Raw genomic sequence first — 20397 nt, 5'->3', positions numbered from 1 at the left:
AGAGCTCAGAAAGGAGGCATGAAGACAAGAATGGCCGTGGCTTGTGGCGTGGGGAAAAAAACAGCAATGACCTAATAGAAGAATGAGGTTGGGTAATTTTTAGTAGAATCGTATCTACTTCTGTCCATTTCTTTCTCTTTCTGGTTTTCCTTAATAAAACAAAATGCAGGGCCCCTGGATGGCTCAGTCGGTTGAGTGACCCACTCTTGATTTTGGCTCAGGGCATGATCTCATGCGTTTGTGTGATCTAGCCCTGTGTTGGGCTCTGCACTGCCAGCACAGACCGTGCTTGGGATTCTCGCTCTCTCTCCCTCTCTCTCTCTCTGCCCCTCCCCGGCTCGTCCTCGCTCTCTCTCTCAAAATAAACTTAAAAAAAAAAAAAAAAAAAAAGCAAACACCTACTTGTAAGCTCATATAGCACCCAGATATGCGTAAAACAGAAACACCAATGTATGCAGCTAAGGTGAAAATACAACTTTTGGTTACTGAGGTCTTCCTCCTGGTGTACAATTGGCCTTACCGTTTTATAATTTGATCATCCTCCTCACCTGAATTTGAATCAGCTGTTTGAATTGTGTTAACAGTTACCCCTTATTTATATTTTTAAACAAACTGAGAAGATAGGAAGTTTTTTGTTTTGTAACGCTTATTTATTTTGACAGAGAAAGAGAGCACACGGGCGTGTGAGCAGGAGAGGGGCAGAGAGAGAACAAGAGAGAATCCCAAGCAGGCCCTGCACCGCCAACACAGACCCGGGGCTCAGTCCCACAAACCATGAGATCGTGACCTGAGCCGAACTCAAGAGTCGGTCGCTTAACCAACTGAGCCATCCAAGGGCCCCTAGTTACTCCTTACTTTAACTGAATGAGAGAATTCCCCCCCTTTCTCCAACCTTACTATTGAATTCTGGCATTCTATAACAAATATATGACAAAGATGTCACAGTGTAGCAGGTCCAAACTAATTAATGGACATGTTCCAGAACATCATTGTAGATGAGCTATTTGGAACCTGGAATTTATTTTCCCATGGAAATAGTGGTTAAGTTCCCACTGGGTCTACAAAAGTTCCCTTACCCAGGAATGTAGCAGAAACGAACACTGTAATCTTCGTGTTGACCTTTGCTTGTTATTCTGAGGGCTCTATGGACTTCTCTTCTTACTACAATGTTTTAGCTAACCACCACTTTAGGGACAGTTTTTCATTTGAAATTATAGCAAAGGTTGACCATCACTTATAATTCTACTCAAATCCAATCATTAATACTGCTTTTGGGTATTTCTTTTTACTAATCATTACCTAAACCGTAACTTCAGTTAGAGAGTTGTTTTCCTTAGTGTAAGGTTAGTAGTCCATGGAACGGCCCTAGAAGGCAGACAGCCTAGGCTGTTACATTCTTCTGCCTACAGCACGATAAGGCAGTGAAACGGCACCAGGGACACGTCTTGCCCCTGCTGCTGCCAGTGACCATCAGGTTCCCGGAGGATATCTTTTGGCCCTTGCGGGGATTAAATAAAACAACTTTTCTTGGTTTCTGGTTTGGCATCAGGTCGTAATTTCCAGGGCTCCGTGCCCCTGGATTAGGTGTTTAGAACTTGGAGATTACCTGATCATGTGTGTTTTGACTACAGGTGAATCTGTATTACAGAAATTTCATACTCCGATAATCTACAACTATGGTGTCGATGTCTGCCAAATATGCCGGTCTCAGAAACATTGTCTTGTAGGACACGGTAACCACAATAAAACCAAATCTTTGTTTTAGATAGAAACATTACCAACAAATGTTTCCAAAACAGCAATGCTTCAAGTGAAAAAAAACTGTGTTTATGGCCATCCTAATAGCGTGGCTCTGAAAACTCAGGCTCTGTACACACACCGCACACCCCACTCCTGTCTTTTCACCTCCTTGGGAGTTTTTACACTGGCTACGGACTCTTGATACGAATTTAGAGTCTGCTTTTTTTTTTTTTTTAATTTTTTTTTTTTTAACGTTTATTTATTTTTGAGACAGGGAGAGACAGAGCACGAACGGGGGAGGGGCAGAGAGAGAGGGAGACACAGAATCGGAAACAGGCTCCAGGCTACGAGCCATCAGCCCACAGCCCACTCGGGGCTGGAACTCACGGACCGCGAGATTGTGACCTGAGCTGAAGTCGGACGCTTAACCTACTGAGCCACCTACGCGCCCCTTTAGAGTCCGCTTTTAGAAATGTTAGGAAAAACATTTGTATGATTAGGGAAGGTTTATATCCATAGCCTTATCCCTCCAAAAAAATCCCATGTGTAATTTATATAACCATGTCTGCTGTCACTGTCTTTTTAAACATTTAATGATTCTGTCAGCAAACATTTGCCAATAAAGTCATGGCTTTATTGCTTAAAGATGTCTAATATATTAAGTATGCAAAACTCTTCCACTTGAAATCCACACAATCTATGAATGAGACCTTTAAAGGATATACAGGTGGTATTTTCTTCACTTCACTATAATGTTCACAATAAGGTGGTTAATTTTTACAAAATTACAATCATTAATACCAAAATACAGATCAATTAAAGATTCCAATAGTAAAAATATTAAGGCAAACATTCCCTACTTCACCTACAGGCCAAACTGTGAAATTAAGGCTTCCGAAATTAACAGAATAAATAAAAGACACTATTGCTCCACGTATCACATAAGGTAAACCTGGCATTCATGGATGCACTGTCATCCGTTAACTAGATCTTTATGAAATAGCATAACTTGACAACCACAGGTGGCATTTCCAATTATGCTAGTACTTTACAACATATACTGTTAGTTTTCAGGATCAAGAGGAAGTCTCTCAATCACAGTGCTATTTCAATTGGCAACTATATCTTTTTGCGTTCTTTAACACAATGGAGAGACTTAGTTACCAGCTCACGAAGGTGAGCTAGGCCACTTGTCACTGATGAAGAGGGCTCCAACTGCTGGCTACTCAACATTTGGTTTTGGCACAGAGCACATGGCAGGAATTTAGCATTTCCAGATCCAGAACATAGAGCTGTGGCAGGCACCTTGGAAATTCTAGAGGAGAATTTGAAATTTTTTTAGTAAGTTTTAGGGCCAAGAAGTGATCCCAACAGTATTTAAGTAAAGAAAGGAAAAAGAAGAGGAGGAGGAGGAGGAGGAGGAGGAGGAGGAGGAGGAGGAGGAGGAGAAGAGAAAAGAAGGAAAAATAACTCTGTTTGGAGCTCTTGGGGGTATTAAATGAGAGCACATACATAAAGTGTCCAACAAGGTTACCAAAATGCACTAGGTGCTCAATAATGTTAGACAGATTTGAATATTGGGAATTTTATTGAGCAAAAATAGGGTTATTTAAGATTAATTATGTCAGTAGTTTTGTTAGCACCTTTAGCATCTAGGAACTGGGGAGACATAGCACCTAAAAGGAATTCAATTATCACCTGAAATACTGGCCAATTAAATTCACCAATATTGCAAAATGTAGTGAGATTTCTTTCTTGGTTAAGCTGTAATTCCCCAGGTCTGGGTTATTTAGCTCAGCTGGTGGATAAACATCATGGATTATAGCCATGTACAAGTCAAGCTTTATAAAGAGAAAGACACTGAGATGCTAAGATTATGCATCATATCCCATATCCCTATCACACAAATAAGTTTGGGTGTCACAAGAGGGATTGCATAAAAGGGTGCAGTCAGCTTAAAGCGAACACATCTTAATTTCTTGAAAATGTAAAGCATACCTATAAGGTCACATCATATATAGGAACAAGTTCAAAAACCCGTTTTTTGAGTCCACTAGAGTTCCACATTAAGAGAAGTAATTTCCTTGTTATGACCAATGTGTTTGCTCTCCAAATGTTTTTTAAAAAGTTGTACATAGAACACAACTTCACAATTGAGGTTTCCAAGATGATAAGAATCTGTTAACTTTACACCTTAATTATTTCAGATTTTTCTACTACAGAGAAAAATAAAAGGCCACAAAAAGAAAACCCAAAGTATTCAGGTACTGTATTCAAATTTAGAGGACAAAGATGGGGTCAACATGAAAATAATAATTATCTGATACATGCATTATCTGAACTCACTTTTACCTTATGGGAATTTCTTCTAAATTTGGCATCTCAAAAAATAAACATTTTTAAGTGGAGTCATCAGTCATTTCTAAATGCTTTGCAATACATTTTAAATGAGAGAAATTAAATATTCTGTTGATTCAAGGCACTAACATCACAAATCCATTCCCACTCGGTTGGCCAACGTATGTCAGAAAAATAACTTTTAGTACAAGATTCAGTTCATCATTCCCTGTAGAACATATAAGAAGTTCCTCTGATAATTTTTCTGGTATTCTTCTCTTTCTTCGCAAAAATAGGAAAATATCTCTGTAACTTATTCTCCTCCAGTAAGAGTCCATGGGAATTGTTGCAAGTGGGCGGTACCCTTCTCGGATCTCGGTGCTACCTCAGCTTTGGGTAACTTTGATCCCATTTATCTACTAAGCTGTGCTCATTTAAAAAAAGTAGGTCTGTGACAACCACTGCAATATATTAAAAGTGATTTATACAGCTGGCAGCACACTGGAAGTTAAGAACTAACAACATATCAACTCTAACAAAAACACACATTTTTCCACTCTGTGACACAGAAAGTGGACAGCAACATGTGCGATGCACCAAAGGTCTAACCCCTAAAGAATCTAATTAGAAAATCAAATATCTGGGTAGAATAAGCACATTTCCTCAATAAGCAATTTTAAAGAAAATCTAAAGCTGTCTTTTCAAGTCTATTTCCAGTTTTACAGTAACCTTTCTTCATGGGTAGACCATAACAGAATGAGGATTATTCTCAGAAACGTGCTCAGTTATACTTAAATTGTATTTAACCTCTCAGTGATCTCTGCCTTTATTGGCACCGTGAAAAATAAACAGCTGTATCATGCCTTTCTGGACAGTCAGGTTTTATTTACATAGCTTTGAGACAAGGAGACAAAAGACATCCCTTAACAATTGTCTTTTGGCAATCTCAGTTTTGAGTGGAATATAGAATACAAATTTTTTATAGAAAGCGACTTGCAAATATGCATGTAAAAACATATCCATAGACCAATATAAGATACAGTGGCTATCAAGTCTCTTGAAGTACAAATTTATAAACTGACCACCAGACACAGAACTTGGATCCGCAACGGAGAAGAAGCATTATTAGCCTGAAAAAAAAATTAAAATGCCACTGCCACCAACCTGGAAAAAAATCACATAGGAAACAGAAAACAATAATCACCGGAAAACCTGTGTCTTGTAAAGATTTCTTTCCATCAGAAGATGCAGAAACATTTTCCCCCGAGGTGCGAATGAAAACGTTTCTCAAGCACCCCCAGTTTCTTCCCTGCTTTCTCCCCCAGGCGCCAGTGTAGACGGCCGGTATGGACTTTTTTCCAGAGATGAGAAGTCGAAATTTGCACTTTATCGGGAGCGGGTGCACTTTTCCCCCCGGCCCCCCTTTCCTCTGCCTCCAAGATGGTAGGAAAGTTGTCGTTTCGGAGGGCAGAGGAGCGGCTCTCTGGTGTTATGTCCTCGCAGTGCCTGTAGTGGTGCTGTAGGAGGCTGCTGCCTCTTCTTGTGCAGCCCCGGCAGCCCTGCCTTCTTGGCTGGAGAGTATATTCAGGGATTTCCCCTTAATAATCACCGACCCTGGGAGCACTTTTTAGTTTCCAAAATAAAAATATGATCCTCACCCCTCTTGCTTGACAGGGAAAGGCTCTCGCCGGAGCCCAGGGGGGAGCAGTAGCAGCGGCAGCCGAGCTTCCTAGTCCATTGCCAGCGCCTCTCACTCTGATCTGTCAGCCCGGCCGAGGGAAAAGGGGGGAAGGAGAAAAAAAAAAAGCAGCTGAAAGGTAAGCAGAGGCGGCCCCAGGCCCGGCCCACATCCCCGGGCTCCCGTAGGGCGGCGGGCAGGGCCGCGCAGGCAGGGCGGGCGGCGAGCGCGCTTACGTGAGGCCGGGGATCCGCCGGCCCGCGTCAGGCCCCGGGCAGAGAATGAAAGGGTGAGAGGGGCCGGCGCCGGGGTGGCGGGGGCTGGGGGCCGCAGGGCCTGGGGGCGCCCACGGGCGGCGGCGGCGGCGGCGGCAGGCGGGCGGGGGGTCCAGCCGGGGCCCGAGCCGGCCGAGCGGCGCGGCCTGCGCGGGCCCGGGTGGGGGTGTGGGCCGGGGCGGGGGGTTGGGGGGGAGCCGGCTAGGCCTCGGGCCGGCGGGCCCCGCGGCGGCCGCGCCCTGCCCCGGCACCCCGGGCCTCCGCGCGCCCCTCCGGCTCCCCCGGGGCCTCCGGGCGGGACGGCGGCGCTGCGGGGCCCGATCGTGCGCCGGCCGGGAGGCTCCCCCGCGGGGCGGCAGGCCCGGGTTGCCGGGACAGGGGCGTCAGGGCCTAGGAGTGGGGAATGGGCACCCGCCCGGCCCTTCCCCCTGGTCTCTCGCCGACGCCCCCCCACCCTCGATTCCGGTAATAGTTGAATTTATTTATTCCCCTCTGCGCTCTGGGCGGCCAGGCCGGGGCGGGGCGGGCGGCCTGGCGGGCGTGGGGTGGGGTGGAGGGGCGGCGAGGAGTCAGGTGCAGCCGCGGCCCGGAAAGTTTCCTTTTAGGCCCGAATTGGGGGTTGCCCTCCTTTCGGGGAGCCCTGGTCCTAGCGCCCGCGACCCCCGAGGGCGTGGAGGAGAGCACTCGGCTATTTTGCAACTCTTTGCCAGTTCCTGTCCATTGAAGGTACTCCGCCCCTGCACCCCTCGCCCGCGCCCCACCCCACTCCCCCGCGAGCCCTTCCCGGGCTGCAAACTCCTGCCGGTTCCCCAGGAGCCCCCAGGCTGGGGAGAGGGCCCTCTCTGCCCGTTTGGAAAAGTTTTCCAGGGATTTTTCTCAGCTTATTAGTTAGTGACTGGGCTTTTGGTGTGGGAAAGGAGGAGGTAAATTCAGGTGGGATTTCTCCTGGGCTGGCTCTCCTAATCGCCTTTTTAGCCTTTGCTCCAGAAACCGGGGGTGTTCATTTCAGATTAAGCACGCCCCCTCCTTTCCTCTCGGACTCCTCCGGGTCTCAAGCCCCCCTTTCCTGGACGGTCCCCGCACAGGGAAAGACGAAGGGAGCGGTGAGGAGATTGTCATTAGCGGGGGTTGGATTTCTGGAGCAGCCCCCAGACGTGGGAGTTTCCTGTCCTATTTGGTCAGCGTCTGGTATATCAGACACACGAACGGAACCCGAGGGGGAGACCCTGGTTGTCAGAACGCTTGGAAGCATTAAAAATTAGGAGGAGGGAGAGGAGGTGGGCAGGGCAGCTTCTGAAACCAGGTCTACAGTTTAAGGATGAGTGGCTTATTTATTGTGACAATAACTACTTGGATTGATGTGATATTATGTCCGACCCTAGACATCGAAAAATGGGGATTTTTAAGGAAACTTGTTATTGCCACAACTCAGAAGGGTCTGTGGAAGAGCCCTCAGGGAACTGAACGTAGCTGACACAGTGTGGTTTTGGTATTTTTTTTCCCCCCTATGTTTAAACGGGTTCAATTTTAGTTTTATTTTGGTGCCACGAGCTTTGCAAGTTGCAAAAACAAACAAACAAACAAAAAGTAAAAAACTTAAATTTCCAGATCTCGATTTCCTGGTTTTCAGGGATGGGATGTTTCCTGTGGCTACACTTAACCACCTTCTGGTTGTCGTCTAGTATGGAAGTGGAAATGTTAAATGTTCCCTGCCCCCACTACCAGCCCCTGGTGTGGGCAAAAGTTTGCAAGTTATTTTTCCTCTTTCGTTTTTTGTTTTTTTTTTTCCCCCCTTCTTTTTTTAGCGGACCCAGGCCATTATGTTGTGTGTCTGTGTGTGTGTCCTGCCCGGTATCAGGCTGTCGTTCATGGGCAGAGGTGTTCCACATTCTGACCACACAGACCCCCCCCCCCCCCCCCCCCCCCCCCCCCCCCAGCACTGTTACCTAGTGAGAAGCTGGCACTTGAGCAGAGCTATGGATCACCCATGACTTGGTCTGACTCCTGTCGGGCGTGGAAGTGAGACTCCTCCTATGATTCTTCTGTGTCTTTCTTTTCCTTTTGTCTGCCTAAAATAAAACTCCTGTTTCTCCACAATGATAGATATCCAGCCATTTAGTATTTTACTTAAGGAAAGCTTGATATTTGAGGCATGGATTTCATACAAAAATGCAAATTACGTTTAATGGTGGTTCAACTTTATCGATTAATTGAAATTGCTTATTGACTTGGACGTTTTCATGTACTTGTGTACTCAGAATTGTTACTTCTATTATAGCTTGCCCTTATTTTTAGAGCATGTTGGATGGAAGAAATCGTTCAGTGAGTCTCTTTTCCTAGAACATTTTAGGATTAAAAAAAAAAAATCTTTGCCCCATAATTTGCTAGCTTTAAGGTATATTATAGACTTCACTTTCCCAAGCTTTCAAAAACTGTATGTACAAATCCCAGAGTTTTCTGCTTTTTCCCACCCTGTCCCAAACCTACAGAAATTTCTTAATCTAATTGTGTCATGGGCTACTTTATTCTTGAAGGAGTGGAAGATTTGACACTTTTAAAAGTTGTATTTTATTTGAAACTAATAAGAGTTTCAGGGCAAATATTGAGTTAATTTTAGATTGCTAAGGTAATTAATATATGTTTCACTATTAAATATTTAGTTTCAAAAGTAGGTGTTTATTGTAACTTGTAAGTGAAATAATCACATCTTATTTCTTCTGAAAGATTATATAAGGAAATTTGTGTAGGCCCCCACCCCAGATATTTTCCTCAGTAAATCATATTACTGCTATTTTAGAGAAATGAGATTGTAGTTTATATGGATTTTAAAATTTCAAAGTCAGAGCATTCAAACATGTCCTGTCAAAAAAAGTGCTGATCCATTCATTCTTACCAGAGATGTTCCCTAAGGGTTAGCCGCTCTCACTGTCCAGGTTTGGAACAGTAGTTCTGGGTAATGAGAGGTCATTTATATCTGAATACAGTTAGCAATAGTCTCAGACTTGTAACACCTCATTTCTCCCCCCACACACCTGGGAACTTGTAAACAATAGATGAATGGGTGAGTCTGGGCTGGAAGCAGCAAATTGTCCCCAAAGCAGATACTCTGCTGCTTTGACAATGGAGTCACATTTAAGTCCATTTAACTTATGCTAATACGACTCTGCTTTGCAAAACAAACAGCAATGGAATCTCCTTCCCACTCCATCAGGTACAGGTCTGTCCCAGAGTCCTCCCTGTGATGGCTAGTTTTAGACAATGCTTCTGGCTCTTTGAGACACTTTCAGAGATAACTAGTGACTAAAGCTTCAAGTTAAAACCTTAGGCCTCTGTTCTTTTTCACCTTGCACTTATTACGTCAGGCTACTTGGTTCTGATTCTTTCCCAGAATGTGATTTGTTTTTGAACAGCTTTTCGGTTAAATTTTAGTTGTAGTGTGGTATCCTGCAGTCAGGCACATTTCGACTGGGCTTTGGGTTCTGATCCCAGCTCTTCCACTGGGAGCGTTACTTAATGTTTAGTTTCTTTATCTGTAAAACGGAAATAGAACATTTTTTGGCGTAAGGATTAGATGAGATGGCCTATGTGCTTGGCTCTTGGTAGGTGCTCATTAACTATTCTCCTAACCCACCTTAACCTTTTTTTTTTTTTTTTAAACCATCTAAATACCATTTCTTCTATTTGTTTGCTTTTTTCTGACTACAAGTTATTCTAGCTCATATTCACCCCACTCGGCCCTGTCTATCACACTCAGATGTATAACCACTGTTAACATTTTTGGTTGTGTTTTCTCTCCTTGTGTGATTGGATGTGCACGCAGCTCAATCTTAGGATCTTGCATTTAAGTGTTCGTGTTGGTTAAGTGTTTGGGTTCTGACCTCAGACCGGCCTGGAGTCTCACGTGACTTGGACCAATTGACTTAATTTCATTAAGTCTCGGTTTCTTCATCTGTGAAAAGGGGTGATAATAATACCTTTATCATAGGGTTGCCGTGACAGTTAAATGAGGAGTTGCGCATAGTTTTTAAAATGGTGTGTGACTTTTATATAATGTTTTCCTCTAAAGATTCTTCGTATTATGGATGTTTTCAATGTCAAGAAGCTCTTGGCTCCGTATGTATTACTAATACTAAGAATTTAATACTGATACTGTATTTGAGTACAGATAGAATATTATAATTGCCTTCATGGGGCAAATACCTTTTTGTGCCACTGAAAAGTTAGCAGGATTTTCATAGAAGTTTCAGCAGCTTGATGGTGGTCTAGCCGTTGGATTCTGTGAGTTGGCAGATGTAAAGGACTGGTAAGTACTCCAGTGGGCATCGAAAGCGGGTTTACTTTACTTCCAGCTGCTCCCTTGAAAGCCTTGTAGTTATCTGCCTGCTTGTGTGTGTGTGTGTGGGCTGCAGAACTTTGAGGAAGTCTGTGACTTTTGTGGGCTCACCTTAGGAGGGTGGGATGTTTACCTGGGGTGATGGTGGAAGTTGCCAGAACCAGTGCTGTTTCATTCATTTACCTAGTTTCCTCTTGGTCACTGTGGCCTTGTAATACTGCGACACATTCTCTGCCCTTGAGGAGTTTTTAGTCTAGGGGTGGGGGGGGTGAGGGGAAAGGCTGACATTTACAACATTAAATGATAAGGGATAGATTAGCCTGGAGGAAGAGAACCTATTTATTCTGGCCTAGGGGTAAGCCTCAAAGAAAAGAAGGACTTTCCAGGGTTTCTAGACTTTTAGGGTTTCTGCCCTAAGCGAATGGGAGGAGTTAGAAAGGCATTCGGAGAGGTGGGACCTGCTTGTAGGAATAAATGCCTGAGGACAAAAGAGTATTCTGTGTTGCAAATTGTAGGAGTTGTAGGAATAGGAATAAATAGTGGGAGGGGGAGAGGTCAGCCTGGTCCGGTCCTTGGGAGTTTAAGTGATGGGCTCCAGAGTTTAGATTGCTTTTACATTCGTGAGCAGACCCTGAAGGGCTTTGGCCAAAGAAATTATTGCGTTTCAGAGGATCTGAGTTGAACAAAGATTGGAGTGAAGGAGAGCAAGACTGGAATAGACCAGAGAGGAAGCTGCTAAGAAGAGATGGAAGGTTTGAACTGAGGCGTTGGGAATGACAGTGGAGATGGAGACAAGTCAGTGGACAGGCTGGTCACAGAGGTAAAGTGGTCTGCATAGGTTGGCCAGATGTTGATTTGGGGATCGTGTCATGGAGATGACAGCTAAAGCTGTAGAAGCAGAAACATTTGGCTTAGTCTGGTTCTGAAGTCTTTTGGGGGGAATCTGATGGACTCTGGATTCTTCTCCAGAAGAATGCATTTAGGTGTTTACGATTCGTACATGTGTTTTGAAACTAAACTTGGGATCATAACCTGTAGTCTTGGGGTAGATGTAGAGTGGAAGATAAAACGAGGGGCTGTAGAAATGTTTTGTTTTATTCACTTTATGTAAAATTTGTGACTTTATCACTGCCATTTCATAGATGAGGAAACCGATTTATAAAGTGACTTGCTTGAGGTCACGCATCTCTATTTTAACAACTTAATGGGAAATCTGGATTCTTGCCTTTTGAAAATGCTAAGATTTAGAAACCTTGGGTCTGCATTTATCTCTTTTCTTCTTCTTTTTTTTAATATCACAACAACTTGCTAGAACTGGTTTGAGTCAGCCACCTTTAGAGGAGCAAAGTCTTTCCCCGTCCCACCCTGTGGCCCATTTAGGCGTTTCACCTTGCATCCATCCCTACAAAATAAGAATAAGAAAGTCTTGGGGAACATTGACAGTTAAGTGTGGGAGCAAGAGAAAGGAATCCACGGAGCTGCCAGAAAGGAGAGCTTTTCAAGAAAGAGAAAGTGGTCAACAGTGTGAAACACTGCAGAGGTTAAGTAAGATAGGGATGGAAAAGTGTATGTGGAATTTAGCAACAAAGAGGCCATTAGTTTCAGGTTCTTAGAACAAAAGAACTTTGAGGACTATAGCTATAACTTAGTTTTTCTTCTGGTCCTGCAATATAGGGTTTCTGTCACAATGGAGTGTGACCGTGGCTTGCATAGGGACTCAGAAGCCTTTGTTGTAAAGGTTTATTAAGTGGAACTCATCAATGCTGCAGCCAAATCAAGCACTGCTCATTGAGTTGATGTTTCGCGTCACGAGAATATCAGGATATAGTGACTCTATAGAACATAGAAAATATTTTTAACGCTGGATTTTTAATGTAGATTATATGGTTTATTCTTAGTGGATTCTGTTACTCTAGCTCCAAGAAGGTGGGAGGCCCTGACTTAATGGAGAATTACACTGTACCATTCAGAAAACCACTAGCAGCTGGAGAGTGCATTTTAGCCCTGCAGATTCTAGATTAAAATGATAATACCAATAAACTACTTCTTACTGCTTCTAATAGTAGTTAAGATTAAGTGATTACTATGTGCTGGGTACCATGCTAAGTACGGTTCATGAAATACCTAATTTAATTCTCCTGAAGGACTCAGTGAGGTGCATACTATTATAGTCCTCTCTTTTACATAGGAGAAAACTGGAACCTAATAACTTGCCCAAGGTCACACACCTAGTACTTAGCAGAACCAGATTGGAGCACCATCTGACATGCGCTAGAGCCGAGGGTACTGACACCTGCCACAGAACTGTCCTTCCCTTTCTAATAAATCAGCCAAGGAATTCAACTAGCTTAAGGGCCATGTTAATTTAAATTCATAATGCAGACTCATTTGTACAGCAAAGTATTTGGCACATAATAGATGTTCAATAAGCATTTATTTGGTTTATTTTCGAGTATTTTAGTTTGAACTTTATGCTGAATATCGTTTGTGTTTTGGGGTGATAGGCAATTTTTCTCACTGATCTTTCTCTTCAGATCACATCAGCGGGGAGATTTTCATTTCCGAGTCTTAATTTTACCGCGTTTCACATTGCTGTGTGCGATGTTAGTTTTTTCTTCTTTTTTTTTTTAATCAGTATACTTATCTGTTTAGTATCTCACTACCTTTTTGTGCTCCATGAAGTTGAATGAAAACTTACTTCAGGGGTGCCTGGGTGGCTCAGTCGGTTGGGCGTCCGATCTCATAGCTTGTGAGTTCTCATAGCTTGTGAGTCATGATCTCATAGCTTGTGAGTTCGAGCCCCACTTCAGGCTCTGTGCTGACAGCTCAGAGCCTGGAGCCTGCTTTGGATCCTGTGTTTCCCTCTCTCTCTTCCCCTCCCCCACTCACTCTCTCTCTCAAAAGTGAATAAACATTAAAAGATTAAAAAAAAAAAACAAACTTCAAAGAAAGCTTAAGGGGCATTTAGGTGATTCGGTTGGTTGAGTGTCTGACTCTTGATTTTGGCCCAGGTCCTGACCCCAGGGTCATGGGATCAGTTCAGGCCCCTCCTCAGGCTCCTTGCTGGGTGTGGAGCCTGCTTAAGATTTTCTCTCTCCCTCTGCCCCTCTCACCCACTCATGCACATGTGCTTGCGCTCTCTCTCTCTCTCTCTCTCTCTCTCAAAAAAACCCCATCATAACAAAAATAATTTTAAAAAGCATAGCATGGGGAGAAAAGTTTTTTGAGCCTTGAAAGTATAGGACTCAGGGATAAGTAAATTTTTTTTTTCATTGTATTAAATACGTTAAGAAAGCTAACATTGTGGGAATTAAAGTGCTCGATTTGAAAAAATTGTAAGGTATGTCGTAAGTCTAGGCTCCTAAAAGGGGCTAAACTATACAATTACAGAGAGCAATTAGGGGAATCTGCTGTGGCAGTGAAATGAACATGCTTCTGAAACATGAGACTCAAAAGAACAGTAATGACATGCAGAGTTTCCGCATGGATGTGGTACAGTGGCAGTCCCAAAGAGAATAATGTTCATATTTTGGTCAGATTGGTTTATGTGTTGCTGTGGGAAGACTGAAAGGGCCATAGGTTGCTTTGTTAAAGGCTTGTCTTTTCTCCCTGCTTAATATCTTCTTCCGCTGTATTTGAAAGAAGAAACTATGGAAAGGAAGTGTTTTCTTTTCCAGTTAAACTCAGCATTATAATATAATATCGAGGAAGGTTGTTTGTTTGTTTGTTTGTTTTAAGATTTTATACCTAACCATTATTTCCCACTCTTGAATTCCAGTATGTGGATATGTTTGCTGTTTGCTGTGGAAATACTAATTCTGTGAGACTATTCTCAGTAGTGATTACATTTGCCTTTTAGTAATAAATAACGGCATATATTCTGCTCTCTAGTGTTCAGTTACTTGCATTGTGTTCTTTAAGGGAGCACAGATCCACTTACAGTCCAAACAAGTTATTTTCACAGCAGAAGATAATATCTACTCTCGCTGTCAATAAATTGAGTGTGGTTGGGATTTTTTTATCTTTTTCAAGTGATACTGATCATGTGTTAAAAAATAGAGTTTAGGTACAGTTTTTCTTCTTCATGGATTAGACAGTAATAATTTGGTTAAGACCATGTGGACTTTATACGTTTCCTCTCTTTATGTCTTACAACAAATGTTAAGGAGTGAAGGCTATGTGGACTTCACCTTTGGAGTTAGGGGTAAATAACGTCAGTTGGAGGAGGCTACATGTCAAAAATGAAAAAAAAATAGGTTTCTTTTTTTTCTGAGATCTACTTTAGTGCTTTTGTTATGATTTCTTCTTTAATTAAAAACCCATTAATGTAGAGAAGACCAGATGAAGAGTTGTGTCCAGTTTATAGACAAAGTGATTTTGATATTAAATAGTAATCCATTCAGAAGGAAGCTAGATTTCAAAGCACAGGGCCATTCTCCTCCAACATTCTTTCCTTTTATGGTATATAAAGTGAGTCTGAAGACATTAGGGAATTGGAAATATTAAGTATGAAGATTAAATTGAGCATTTAAAAGAGGGATTTGAAATTGGTGAAGCGTTGATTGTTCAAAACATAGAATGATATAGAGTTGGTTTTTAGTGGAACTTTAAAATATTACAAATCAAAGAAATGGGAAGAGAAATTGATCACAGGTAGATAGAAAAAAATTAAGGTTAAGTAGAAGTTGTTTCTAAGATGTTGAAATTAAACACCTTTCTGTAATGTCTTAGAGGTCCTTGGCAAGAGCTTTGGCACCTTGTGGCAAATACTGAAGAGGGCGGGTGGGTAGACAGTGAATTCTTTGCGTTAGAAAGAATCTGAATATGGGGTGCATGGGTGGCTCCATTGGTTAAGTGTTGGCCTCTTGATTTTGCCTCGAGTTCTCTCCTGGTAGTGAGATGGAGCCTTTGTGGGGCTCTGGGCCTAGTGTGGAGCCTGCTTAGGGTGCTCACCACCATGCTGCCCCTCCCCTGCTCGTGGGCAAGCTCTCTTTCTCTCAAAAAAAAAAAAAAAAAAGAAAAAAAAAAGGTTGAATTGGCAGAATTGAAGGCATTCTTACTTTTATTATTTTAAAATGTTTTTTGGGTTTTTTTGGTTTTTGTTTCTTTTTATTTTAGAGACAGAGCATGCAAGTGCATGGGGGAGGGGCAGAAGGAGAGAGAGAATCTCAAGCAGGCCTCACGCTCAGCACAGAGCCCTTTGCAGGGGAGCCAGAAGTGGGGCTGGATCCCATGACCCTGGTATCACGACCTGAGCCTAAATCTAGTGTTGGACGCTCTCAAGTGCCCTACCCTCAACCAACTGAGCCACCCAGGTATCCCAGAATAGTGTTAGACTTACAGAAAAATTACAAGGTCACTTTTTTCTTACTTTATTTATTATTATTATTTTTTAAATGTTTTATCTGTTTTTGAGAGAGAGAGAGAGCGCAAGCAAGGGAAGGGCAGAGAAAGAGGGAGACACAGATTCGGAAGCAGGCTCCAGGCTCTGAGCTGTAGACACAGAGCCCGATGCGGGGCTCAAACCCACGAGCTGTGACATCATGACCTGAGCTGAAGTTGGACACTTAACCGACTGAGCCACCCAGGCGCCCCCTTTCTTACTTATTTTTTAAACATTATTTGCTGAATAGACATTGGGTGCCACTTTATATGATATCTATTTGATGTTACTTCATAAAAACTTTAAAGTTTCTGAATTTTTTTAAGGTTTATTTTTGAGAGAGAGAGAGAGAGAGAGAGAGAGAGAGAGACAGCCAGCACGAGTGGGGGAGGGGCAGAGAGAGAGGGAGACAGAATCTGAAGTAGGCTCCAGGCTCTAAGCTGTCAGCACAGAGCCCAACGTGGGGCTCGAACTCATAGACTGTGAGATCATGACCTGAGCAAAAGTTGGACTTTTAACCAACTGAGCCACCCAGGCACCCCTAAAGTTTCTAAATTATACTTTCTCTTGGTATATGACTGTGGCTATTAGAAATTACTGTATAGACTGTCCGAAGTGCCAGTTTAGTGATTTTAAATTATTTAATGATCCCTGGGTGAATTGTAACCTCTGTTTTAGGTAGACCACCTGGAATTAAGAATTACTGTCACAGAAGCTATTTATGTAAGCGGCACCTATTTATTGAGCACCTGTTAACTTCTGGGCACTGTGCCAGGCCCTGGGATATAATGATGAACAGAAAATGGTTTGTCCATCTGGGAACTTATTTTTTAGGAGAGAAGACAGCAGAATAGGCAGTTACAGTGGAATGTGATGATCACTGAAACAGGGAAATGCATGGAATACCTCAGAGGAGCATGTACCTAACCCAGCCTTTGGGAATCTGTAGGTGGCCATGACTAAGCTGGCTTCTGAAGGATTGGACTGGGTCTGGCCCCGGATGGGAGCATGAACAGGGAAGATGTCCACTGCTCTAGACAGAGGGAGCAGCTTCTTAGATTTCATGAGACTAGAGGAGCCTGGGCCGCTCAGCTGTCATGAGGGCCTCCAATTGTACATTTCCTTTTGAATGCATCTTGTCTCATAGGCGATATCATCTAAAGGCAAAAATTATGTCTTTTTTCTAAATTTAGGTTTTTATCTTAATTCCATTTAGTTAACACAGTGTTATATTAGTTAAAAATTGTGTCTTTTACTATTTTCCACAGCTTCTGAGAAAATGATGAACTTTTCACAAGTGATTAGTAAATATTTGCCATTAAAGCTAGAGTCATGTGGATTTCACATAGTGAAATGAATTGAATCAACTTTATTAACCATTTATTTTTAAATAAATACAGTTTATTTATTTTGAGAGAGAGAGACAGAGAGAGAGAAAGAGAGAGAGAGAAAGAAAATCCCAAGCAGGCTCTGCACTGAGAGTGCAGAACCCAATCAATGCAGGGCTTGAACTCCCAAACCATGAGATCATGACCTGAGCCAAGGTTGGATACTTAACTGACTGAGCCACCCAGGCGCCCCAAGTTTATTAACTTTTTAAATAGCATATTGATTCTTTAAAATAAAAAAATAATTGATTACAGAAGCAATGGATTTCTTACAAAAAATTGGGTAATACATTTGTTTTATGATTTTGGTTTTATTTTGATATATTTTACCATACAGAATTTTAAAATATAAAGAGTACTGACATCTTTGTTCTCTTCAAACCAACTAGAAGTAACAAGGAGCATGAGAAACAAAAGCAACTCATTCTTTGGTAACTAACAAAACCTTATAACCAGAATAAGTGAATGAGTGCTGGTAAGTGCAGTGAAAATTGAGTCAAGGTAAGAGCATGCCGGGAGAGCGTGAACTCAGGGAAAGTGAGGATGCAGGTTTCTCCCAAATAGCTGACACACCTTGGGAGCAAAACCAATAACCTGCATATGTGGAATGGCAGAGTTGGTATGTACATTGGGCTCCCTGAATGGCCAGAGGGAGGGCTGAATTACGGACTGCAGTGATACTGTTTTTGCGAGAAGTTTAGAGTAGAGGAGAAACTTGAAGCACGTATCTTTACAGCTGCTGATCTTGGTCCACTGAAGAGAAATGAAGCCTGCATTATCATCCCCTGAAAATCTATGGCCTTTGGGCCTCTGAGTTGGGGAGACAAGTTCAGCATTGAGTCAAGCTTCAAGGGAAGAGTGTTGGTGATAATCATTTCCAGAAAGAGCCCAGCAAGTGAAAATTAGGAACATAGTTCCCTGTGGTGACAGGTGGTGTGTGGAGTTGGGGGTGAGATGGCTTCTCTGAAGCAGGAGTTTAAAGAGGAGACAAAGCTCAAGAAATCAATGATAAGACAACGGGAAGAGGTAAGAGTGAGCTGATAGAACAGGTTACAAAAGAAAAAATATATACGTAGTTATTATAGAAATGAAGGTCACTTTCAAAGCAGCAGATACATTCTTGTTGGGAATAATGGAGGTAAGCTTGAGAGATTTGAGCAATCCAAAATGGAAGAAGTAAAAGGGAGTGATAGATACGGAGCACGGTAAATCTAACATACCAATAATTGATAACCCCTGAAGAATAGAATCATTGAAGCAGAAAGAACTTATCAAGACATTAAGGAAGAGTTTTCCCTAATAAAAGACTTGAAATTCTAGAATGGTTTCTAATCTTTAAATGTAAAGACTTACTATTAAGTCAAAATGGAAAAAAAAAATACACAAGGTCACTAGACAAAAAAAATATGACCCAGGAATTTTATGTCCAGGTAAGCTATCGTGTAAGTATAATATCAATTGACACATGTTTCCGAACAGAAAAAGCACAGCGTAGTTCTCCTAAGTCAGCCCTGCAGGGTGCAGGGCAAGGCTGGAGAAGGGAGGTGACTGTATTATAAACTACTGAATTAATAGATGAATTGAACACTAAGTTAAAAGGATTAGTGATTACCATTAGATAAATGTAAGTGTAAATATTATAATGTTATAAACTATGGCAGTACAGAAATATAAGGGAAAAATTGGAGATTGGGTAGTTACAAAATGAAAATAGAGAAGACTACGGTATGTAATACATGTAACATGCAAAATATGTGTTAATCAACTGTTTAATGTTATTAGTAAGACTCCAGTCAACAGTAGGCTATTAGTAGGTAAGTTTTTGGGAAGTCAAAAGTTATATATAGATTTTTGACTATGTAGGGTGTTGGTGCACCTAACTCACATTATTCAAAGGGTCAATCATATACCAATTTCTTTTCTTAGTGTGGAGTGAAGAGATGTTATCTAAAGGACACAGACTATAAATCTTCCAGGAAAACAGACTATATAGTGAAATTTTTAATAAAAAATTAGGGGCGCCTCGGTGGCTCAGTCGGTTGAGCGGCCGACTTCGGCTCAGGTCGTGATCTCGCGGTCCGCGAGTTCGAGCCCCACGTCAGGCTCTGTGCTGACAACTCAGAGCCTGGAGCCTGTTTCAGATTCTGTGTCTCCCTCTCTCTCTGACCCTCTCCCGTTCATGCTGTCTCTCTCTGTCTCCAAAATAAATAAACGTTAAAAAAAAATTTAAAAAAAATTAAAAAACAAATTTAAAGCTAAAAGCAATACAAAAAAATAAAATTAGGACAAACTATTTGTCATGTAAATAAATATAAAATTATAAATTAGATACTCACTTATTAGAAGAAAATGACAGATTGGGACAAAAAAGTTATATCCATTAAGAGATGCATCTGAAAAGGGACCAGCAAGTAATATTTTAGAGATTGATTTAGTGAGTTTTTTAAGTGTCATGACCATACGATCTCTTTTGTAACTACTCAGCTCTATTACGATGTGAAGGCAGCCATAGACAGCATGTAAAATGAATGAACAGGACAGTGTTCCAGTAAAACTATTTACAAAAACAGGTAGTGGGCCAAATTTGTCCTTTAAGCCAGTTTGCTGACCCATGATCTAAAACTGTGCTTTAGAAAACTTAAAAGTAAAAGGTAATAGCATGATATACGGAATAGCAAACAGCACACCATGGAAACAATGAATACTTTTTCAAGCATACCTATTACAGCCCAGAGAAAATATCAGTCAAATCCAAAAAGCAGAGATATATCCATATTCTCCTTATTCTTATAGAACTAAAGCAAAGGAAAGCATAAAACTCTGCCAGCTGAGACAATTAAACAACTCTTGGGCTAAAGGAAAAATTGAAAAATCAAATCCGAATCAACTAGTAATACCAATCATCAGAATTCTGTGTGTTCTTACGGAATATGCTAAAGTCATACTCAGCGGAAAATTCATAGATATAAGTAAATTACTAAAGAATGATAGAGGAGAAGAATTCATCCCAAGAAGTTACACAATAATAATAATAAAATGGAAAGAAAGCAGAAAGGAGGTATTAGCAAATATAAAAGCAGAAATTGATGTATTTAGAAAACATACTTAGAGGTATTAATAAATCTAAGAGATTTGAACCTTTCTTTTAAGATGTCAGTAACAGTTTTAAACAGATAAACCCCCATTGAGCCTAATCATGAGCAAAGGGAGAAAGCACGAGTCATCTGTGTATGAACAGACGCAGAGTAAGAGAATGCATCACG

General features: G+C 41.8%; 1 protein-coding gene and 1 long non-coding RNA gene across 7 annotated transcripts in view; one reads left to right on the top strand and one right to left on the bottom strand.

Annotated features, from left to right (window-relative positions):
* Window positions 1-4934: 4934 nt before the first annotated feature.
* On the bottom strand, window positions 4935-6089 carry LOC122226533. Its single transcript, XR_006205656.1, has 2 exons — window positions 5992-6089; window positions 4935-5837 (listed from the first exon to the last, which is right to left on the bottom strand). It is a non-coding gene; the product is annotated as an uncharacterized LOC122226533 (long non-coding RNA).
* Window positions 5826-20397, top strand: part of INO80D (INO80 complex subunit D) — a 62981-nt gene continuing 48409 nt past the window's right edge. For 2 of the 6 annotated variants that reach the window (XM_042949859.1, XM_042949855.1), the window contains exon 1: window positions 5903-6044. In XM_042949859.1, coding sequence (XP_042805793.1) covers window positions 6037-6044 — 8 coding nt within the window. In that variant the 5' untranslated portion in view covers window positions 5903-6036. The other 4 variants (XM_042949854.1, XM_042949858.1, XM_042949856.1 and 1 more) reach the window with 4 other exon arrangements.

This window comes from Panthera leo, chromosome C1 (genome assembly GCF_018350215.1).
Source record: "Panthera leo isolate Ple1 chromosome C1, P.leo_Ple1_pat1.1, whole genome shotgun sequence".
Taxonomy (NCBI): Eukaryota; Metazoa; Chordata; class Mammalia; order Carnivora; family Felidae; genus Panthera; species Panthera leo.
Note: the sequence above shows the minus strand (reverse complement) of the source record. Positions and strands in the feature narration are given on the sequence as shown.